The sequence below is a fragment of the Apis mellifera genome, linkage group LG4, assembly GCF_003254395.2.
Source record: "Apis mellifera strain DH4 linkage group LG4, Amel_HAv3.1, whole genome shotgun sequence".
Taxonomy (NCBI): domain Eukaryota; kingdom Metazoa; phylum Arthropoda; class Insecta; order Hymenoptera; family Apidae; genus Apis; species Apis mellifera.
This window is the reverse complement of record NC_037641.1, coordinates 11,484,429-11,493,811: the sequence shown is the minus strand read 5'-3', so window position 1 is coordinate 11,493,811 and position 9,383 is coordinate 11,484,429. Positions and strand designations below refer to the sequence as shown.

The following is a 9,383-nucleotide window of genomic DNA, read 5'->3' as shown; positions in this document are numbered from 1 at the left end:
CTAAGAAGAAAAAAACGGAAATTAAATATTAATACGAAATACGTTTCTAGCGTTTTTGTACCGCGCGATTTCATGCTGCGGCTATTTTGAGGCCGGAGCGAAACGATTGGGGCGAGCCTCTTTTAGGAAGACAATCAAAAATGTTACATCGTAACATTGTCCTTGTTGTTTCTAATTGTACGATATTTTAAGTAACTCGATATTATATTACACATACATATTGTATATATGTATATATATATATACATATATACATATATATATGTATATATATGTATATATATGTATATATATATATTCTTAATAGTTATTACAAATTTAGGTTTAAAAATCATACATTTGCGCATTGTAAATTTTTCTCGTGTGATTCATCCTATTAATTTATTTCGTAAACAATCGTTGAGATACGCCGGAAGTATCAAGAATCGCGAGCTTTTACAAAACGTATTTTATTGATGATTCGTGCTCACCACCGATATATCATATTATGATATGCAACATGTGTATATATATATATATACACATACGCACACAAATATACGTACATTATATACATACATGCATGTACGTAAGCAAAGCGTGGTCAATGCGAATAATAAAAAAAAAAAAAGGAGTACCTTTGCGATTATAATACTATTGTCATTTATGTTGTGCCGAGGGGTTACGAGCGGATCAATCCCTTCGATTTGGAGACTGAACTCGATCCTAAATCGTTGATAAACTATTGTTTATTGTTGATCATTTTTATCACCATTTTTATCGCTTTATTTATTTAACAAGGCGTCTTTTATATAACGATGTACGATTTTCTGTGTGTCTTATGAGAATATTATTGAGAATAATGAACGTTCGCATAATTTGTTGGCATTTAGATCTATTTTATTTATTTCAAACCGATTTTACGTGCACAGTTATTTCTAAAGATAATTTGGCACAATTTTTGTGAAATTTTTTTATTCTACTTGCAATTTGGACAAGACGATGCAACCAACGATGTATGGATTGAGTATATATTGTTTTCTCAAGATATAGAATTTTCTGGTAATAGGTATGCGAGTGATTTTAATTAGTGGATTGAAAGAGAATATGCGTGCGATTATGAAGATATACCAACGATAGCGAAAATTGCAAGATTGTTCTATATAAATATATGGAGAGAATGCATCTTAAATCTCCCGAATTTCTTAATAACCGGATATTTAATTTATACACAAAATATATTGCATTTTTGTTATCGTAGGATGAATATTTAAACTGTATGTTGCATATCTGGCTGAAAGGGATCAGTTTAGTATTAAATAGTTAAGCATGTCCATTTAAACGTTAGTTCTAGACATTCATCCGAATGAAAAACGATCGTACACGACAAGTTACCATTTTCTTAAATTTATGCTGATTTATATCGTGATTGCATTTCTCGACAAGTTACCATCTTTCCTCATCTAGGAGGAGAAGGAAAAGAAAGATTGTATGTCGCGGTGGACTCGATTGATGAGAACATTTAACTCGGGAGAAAAAACAGTGATAATCTATTAAAAGATGAGATAATGTAAGTGTAAGCGAATATAATTTAATTAAGTAGCGGTAGCCATTGGGCTACCTATAGCGTTCCGACACGAAAGAAATCAATAGTACATTATGCTAAGTCGTACAAGATTATCGGAAGTTTATATATATTAATATATATATATATACACACACATATATGTAATGTTCGTATATATACATTATACATGTGTCGATGTTTTTCCGATCGTTTAGTCGCAACGATGCACGTCTTTCGCATCGCTGATTCTTGCGATACCAAACGGGTTCAATAGGGCGGGGGAAGAGGAGATGGGAAGGTGCACAGGAGGAGATTCTCGCGATTCAATAGAAAGCACAATATTCGATAGATTGTCAACAGAGATATCGTGGCGATGCGTGGACGTGAATTTCTTTAAACGCTTGTATAGTCGATAATAGTGAAACGTTTTACGTATAATCGAATCGTGAAGAATCTGTTCTTCGATTATAACCGTACCGCGAGTCGTGCGAAATTATTTCGATTATTCGTACTTACAGTTTTGCCGCAAACATTCTGGTCTCACGCTTACCGTTGATATTTTCTTAAGGCATGAGTTGATGTGCAAAAATTCTCCGAGATACAATATCGAGTCAGGTTCGACTCGCGCGATGCATTTCCTTCGAATATATATACATATATATATGTATGTATATATATATTTTTTCTCCATACTATACAGATGTCGCGTAATTCGCTTGGGACGAACGTCTTTTCGTCCTCTTCCTATATTCCTGTAATATGCATAATGCGTACACATGTTCATGTCTTCGAAAAATCATCCGAATATATACGTTTGCTAGAGTACGCGCGTTCGAACATTATGTATATTACACACGTAATATATAACTATAAGAAAGAACTAGGCTACGAGGACAAATATTATATTAATGTTGATATATTATGTGTTGTTGCTGTTGATGTTATTAATAAGTAGAATAGCGAAAAGGTGGCAGTACTAGTATAGTCGTTGTTCATAGATTTAATGCGAGACTAACTTTTGTGTTACTCGTGTGCGATAACGTTGTCGCGTAACCTACGTTGAAAAGAAATCGTGAAACTTGCTGAATCGTATCGGACGTCGTATAACGGCCACGATTGATCGAGTGATACTCTTTATCAAGGTTTCGATTAAAAAAGACGCGATACGGATCGTACGTAGGTACAGTATTGCAAATGTAAATTGTAGGTAATATTGAAACGGCCTATCAAAGGATCGTGGAGATTTGGCGTCGCTCACGTTCCTTTCGAAATCAATTTCCTCTCGAAAGGTAATCGATTTTTTTTCCCGCGAATTTCGCTGATACTGTCCAGGCGTCTCGCGCGAATAAACAAAATTTCTATCACGCCCGATCTTTTTCTACGATACCGTACAATTATTCGGCTTCCGCACAACAAAGATCTCTTGTAAAACAACGATTCTTCGTACCTGACTCGATTCTTCTATCGGTCCCATGTTTTCCCGTGGCGAATGGTTTATACCAGAGAAATGTAAAGCGAGGCGTGCGAAATACAAGCAAGTATGGGAGAACGGGACGCTTTTTGACCGCGTTCAAATATCAATCTTTGAAAACAAACCGTTCTTTTTAGATCGTCAAATTTGTCAATTCTTCGATGCTTCGAATGCTGTTCGATGTTCAATGTGATTTTTTCATTCTATCGAGCTGATTCGTCCTTACAATTTTCTCAATGGTTATTTTATCGTCCACACGGTCTTTTTCTTGATTATCTCGAGTAAAGTGTTTCTATCATCGTACGCGTAGACAATTAATCTTGCCAAACATTACTATATCTTGTCAGGATTATTCTTGCCTTCCATTTTAAAACGTTTAGAGCGTAGTTGGATGCGAGGACACGGGGCAACGCGATCATCACGGCATCGTAACGATTAGCTTTGTATGTTTGATGAAACAGTTGAGTTGACCGATATTTTACTCTCATTTACCGGTTATCCTTTGGAAAGCTATTCGAGCTAAATTTATTGTTCCCTTCGTATCGCGTAAGAAGCAGCGGTATCGATCGCCGCGGAATATTTACGGACGATTAATAACGCTCGATCCGTTTGCGGTGTGGAGGCATAACCGCGTTTTTCTTCCGCAAATTAGAACGACAGCTTGTGTGTCGCGCGCAGTTTGTTTTCCCTCGGGGTTGCTCTCCATGCCGCGGCACGGTCGATTCCTTTCGCCGAGCGTCACGCAACATACCGAGAAAATGAAGGGTTTCGGCCATTTGGTCGTCCTCGAGTTATTTCCTCGCCTTTTCCTCGGTTATTCTTAATTGGCCGTGCGTACCTATTAACCGTAATTCACGAGTCGTTTTCCACATTAGACCGGCCAGGGGAGGATTATTCGTTGTAACGTTCTCAAGATTTTATCCCGATACATATTTTAAGCTACTTTATATACTCGCCGCGCGTCAATTGATTTAACGCGCCAATTTAATTTTCCACGAAAACTCGATTTTTTAAAACTCGATTTTTCGTAACAACATACGTACGTAGCATGGACACAAACCAATTGCGATCGAACCGTTATTTCGCTTTTTAAAATTTTCAGACGAGCATGGGATTGGATCGGATATGAATAAGTTGGGCCGTTATAAGTTTAGCGGATCGGTTTCCTATTTAGACTTTGAAATCTCTTCACCTCGAAGCTCAATGTATTTCTTCATTATGAAAGTATTCGGTGTTCAATCGTAAATACAAAATCCATTAAGCCGTATCGATTCTGAGTTTCGACTCTGATTTACTCGTGCCTTGCCCTCGGCCATTCTTCGCCATATATACGTATACATTTCCGTATCCCGACGTTCCATGATATTCTCTTACGGCTCTTATCGCATCTGAACGATCAGGCTCGAATTCTGCCATGCTCGTACACACCAATCGTATCGTATCGCGAGTTATCTACTCGATTTTCATCTTCAATGGTAATATCTCGCGTGAAGATACATTTAACCGGCGTTTTTTTTTTTTTTTATCACGCGAGAAAATCGAGAAAAAACAGCTTCGAATCTGACTGTTCGAATCGGACGTGGCAATCATCGGATTCACGATGATTACGAATACGATCTCTGATCGATCTCTGGCTGGCTCGTATGCATATACGCGCGAAATATCCGTGCGTAGGTATTGATCCATGGAACGGGAGGTAAAACGTGCGGTGTTGATTCGCATCGGACCGGTGTGTTCCGTTGTCTTCGCTTCTTTGCGCAATTATCCGTGTTCCGTGTTCGTCTCTCACGATGTATCGATGTATCCTCCCCCGCGATTTATTGATATCGTCATCGGGAGATTCGCTTGAAACGCGAACCCCCCGTTCGTTGACCTTCCAAGCCAGTCCTCCGTTTTTCGCCAGTTGTTCACGCGTCGATCGACCACGTCGTCGGGGGGGAGGGGGGAGGGGGAGTGGGGAGTGGGGAGGGGTGAAAATTCGCGCAGATCTTCCGTAACGATAAGAATTTTTTGAGCCGTTTTTTACACACGTACATATATATAAATATATATATACGTTTCAATATATTTCTGTGGAGTCGCGCGCGCCATCATCGCCGCGCGACTGAGTTTAACGTTCCCCCTTTTTCGGACTGTTTTCCTATATTTCGGGATATTTTTCGATTTCGACGCATTTACATTGTTTCTCGCTTGAATAGATAAGTGTTCCGTTGAGATGATGTTATTATCCGATAACGCACGAGGAAGGAAACGTGGTAAGGCAAGCTGCACGTTGAAACTTTGTGCGTGATCCGTGATCCAGTCAGTTTCGTGGGATGTGATATGTGGGGGAAAGCGAAGGGAAGAGTAATCGCGAAATGTAACTAGTAATCTCGAGTCGCTTCCATTTAGAGTTTCGGTACCGTTCTTCTCGAGGGAAACGAGTGGAAATATATGTATATACAATTTTGGCGAATCGCGGAAGCAGAAAATGATGAAACGTCGGAGCTCGAGGAAACGTTAGAATGTACCGAAACGCGTCGATGTCGATGACGGTTTCTCAACCGATTTATAAACTTGGGTGTATTTTTTAGAAAGATGCATTAGTAAAAATTGTTACTCCCTCTATGGATATCGTAAGCACACAGTAAAAGAAGAAAAAAGAAAAAAAAAAACAAAAATAATAAAAAAACCCACTTATACCCATACGACGATATATGTGTATATATATACACATATATATGTATATATATATACATATACACATATATATATGAGTTTTAACGATATTCTATAAATGGCTGTACCGTATTGTAAAATCAAAGATATAGCGTACAATAAATAAAGTTTAGTGTTGTAGAAATGACGACATGATTTTCCTTTTCAAACGTTCCCTTGCCTCTTTTAACAAGTTTGTATGATTGTTGCAAAAGAAATGGAGTTACAAGAGAATTAGCACGTTTTACATGTTTTATTGATGACAACCAACATGGTAAATATATCTATTCCATTCCATTTTTACGACGAATGAAACATTTGTTGTTAAACAAATTTTTCAACATACAGGCTTTCTTATATACGTTACAAAAATCTGATATCTATCCAATATATTGTATTCTTGTTCACCGTTCTCGTCCTTGTTCAAAAGTTGAATTTTCATGTTCACTATTTCCCGCGTTATTTCGTCCTCAAACTCCTTTTTAAGGGAATTAGGGATCCGTGATATGAAGGGATTAATAGCCATTATATGCTCTGCAATAATAATAATTTCAATCTTCAATATTTCTGCCTCGTCGTTAATCTTAGATTGTTAGATTGTTCAAAATTTTTTTTTTTAATTATATAAATAAATATATATATTATGTAATTACTTTTCATGATCTCAGAATTCTTGTAAATGTAGCTCTTCTCTCTTTCGCTGCAATGCAGAATCTCGAAACCTGTGGTTTCCAGTATTTTTCTCAGATTTACCCGGCGATCTTTACATTCGTGGAAAATAGGTATGAAACGTTCTGGCTCCTTCGACAAGAACGACGAGTTCAAGTGTGAGTAATTGAAAATCGATCTATTGTATTATATTTTCATTCGATCGATTATATTTTATATAACATTAAACATTATTACCTGCATATATGGCCTATATCGAGGATTCGCGTACAATTTTTTGTAGACGTCGAAACCGTCGTTCCACGAAAGCAACATAAACAATCCTTTTCCTCCTGGCCGCAACAATTTGTAAATATTGTCGAATGCTTTCCTGATGAATTCGATCGTGCGAGACATTGTAATAAATTTCATCGGCAAATTAAAAAAATAAAGGAAGATGAAATCGTAAGAAAGAAAAAGAAGTACCGGAAGTTTTGGCACCAGTGAAGGCAATAAAAGGACAATACGTTGTTAAATTGGTCGAATGTGTCTTTGGGCAAATCCATGGTCTCGATGTCCAGCAGCTGGAACGATAAGCGTTCCTCGTCGTGATACATATTTTTCGCATATTCGATCATCGGTCTCGATATATCCATCCCTAACAAAAACATATTAACGAATGATATTTCGATTTTTTCGATCGTTCTTTTTTTTTTTTTTAACTTCTCTTACCGACTAGTTTAGCTTCTGGTGACAAGTTTGGTAAGATCAGTTCTTTGGTAACTATTCCAGGTCCGCAACCTATGTCCAAACACTTCCCTTTCATCTCGGACATCTCTTCTGCGAATTCCCCGATAATGTCGGCTGCGTCACGGTATTGTATCGTGCTGGCTTTCACGTATTCCTCGACCAAGAACATCTTGAAACTGTATATTTTTAATTTCGCTGCAGATATAAATTTTGTCAGACTCTTAACGATTATGAAATATATTCCAAATTTCTAAACGACGATTATCGAATAATCTTTTTTTTTAATTTACGAACGATCAGGAATAATATCTGTAATGTTTGCGAAATCGAGATTCTAAATTCGAGGAGGCGAATTTTGAAATGTGTTATAGAGAGAGAAAAATATAATTTTTTTTTCCAGCGCACGAGTCAAAATGTGAATCGACTCGATGCACTATCGACTCCTCTACTGCTGACTTTTCAACCCGACTTTGGTATTTATATTCGGTGACTCGTACAAATAGCTTTCTTCATACTATTCCCACTTCTCAACTTTATTTTTTTTTTCCTCTGCTTCTCTTTTCCTCCACTCCGCTCCCCATCCGTCTTCTCTTTTCTTCCTTCTCTTGTTCTCGACTCTCTCTCTTTCCCCCCCTCCCTCCTTCATCCGTACTTACCTCAATATCCAAATTCTTCGTTAGCTTTGCTATCGAAAGACACTGGGGCTAGAGCTCGCACAACAATGGTCACGTTTTAAAGTTCAACGACTTCTTTCACGATCACCTCTGGAATGTTTTTTAGGAACGGGGATACAATATCCGTTCCCTTGCTTCGAACAACTATTTTTTATACCGACTCTATTTTACACATACAATCTTTGGATTCATTGGATGGATTCACACTTCCGTGACATTTCTCTAAACTATATTTATCACTCGCGCCTTTCTTTGATATCTCTTCTTATCGGGGAAAAACGTGGAATTTTTATCATTTCGACACACGGGCGTGAAACACATGCGTGCATATAATACGGCGAAATTTGATAGGAAAGATTCGCGTCCCTTTCGCATTGGGCGAAATAAGCTGGTTCCAAGACGAAAGGGGAGAGTAGTCGTAGCCGGTTTTTCGTAGCCGTCTAAGCACGGTATCGTCCGATTTTTACCGAACACTCACGAATCTCTAAACAAGCTCGATCCGTGTATAAGTTTAATGACACACGTGGAATTGGATAGAATTTGTTTATGGAAAAATTTCGAATAAATTTTTCCATGCTGAATCGAATGTTTTTCGAATAATTTTCAAGTAAAAAATTTCGAATTAATTTCGAATTCAGAAACTCTAGAAAAACTCTAGAAATTTTTAACAACAACGATTGATGTTATTTATACATTTTAATTTCGATATAAATTACTCTTTCCATGACAATTAAATTAAAATGCAATTTTTTGTTTCAATCGTTTAGATTAGCATATGGAACTTTTTTAAATTTAGAGACTCGTTTAAAAAAAAAAAAATCATTTAAATTGATTATTCAATTTTTATTAATTTTTTTTCCATTCGATAAAAGAATCGTCCATTTTTGATAACCCATATGTAAACATATTTAGTACACATATCGGTACAGCGATATTCATATATTTACATTTATTTTAAGATATATATTGTAAAAAAGGAAAAAGAAATCAAGATTACGAAAGAAATAAAAACATTAGCATTATAAAATGAATAAAGATTAATAAAGGAAAATTTTAATATTTTATAAATCTCATTATATTTCTCTCGAATCGAAATATAAATAGGAAATTATAGTAGATTAATAATAATTTAATATTTATGTTAATGAATATTTTAGCCGCACGTGTGGGTACAAAAAAAACAGATAATATTTTCAAATGACGTATAGATTGGTAAGCAAAAATATAAAATGATCATATTCCACCATCGTTAAATTATACTTTAAAATTATAATCGTATCGTATATAATTAAGATTTCGTAATGTGTATATATATATATATATATCTGAATCATAACAATCTTATTTTTATTTTTATAAAAAGCTTAAGATTAATCGAAGATAATGGAGTCAGATTTCAGTTCGAATCAAATTTATTCAAATTTGTGACCGAGGCAGTATCCGTTTCACACCTTTATCGTGTACAAATATTTATCTGATTGTCAGATGATTACAATACAACATTACCGTCAACTCTCGTTTCCTTTCTCGATCGTCAAAAGTCCGAATCGAAGAAATTGAACCATAATTATTTTTTTCTCAGAGCAAACATTGTATT

General features: G+C 36.1%; 1 protein-coding gene across 1 annotated transcript; it reads right to left on the bottom strand.

The window, feature by feature from the left end:
- Positions 1 to 5,951: 5,951 nt before the first annotated feature.
- On the bottom strand, positions 5,952 to 7,565 carry LOC724216 (juvenile hormone acid O-methyltransferase). Its single transcript, NM_001327967.1, is given in 5 exon segments — positions 5,952 to 6,248; positions 6,368 to 6,515; positions 6,621 to 6,753; positions 6,849 to 7,020; positions 7,095 to 7,565. Coding segments are annotated over 5 exon segments (837 nt in total). The 5' UTR covers positions 7,282 to 7,565; the 3' UTR covers positions 5,952 to 6,051.
- Positions 7,566 to 9,383: the final 1,818 nt, after the last annotated feature.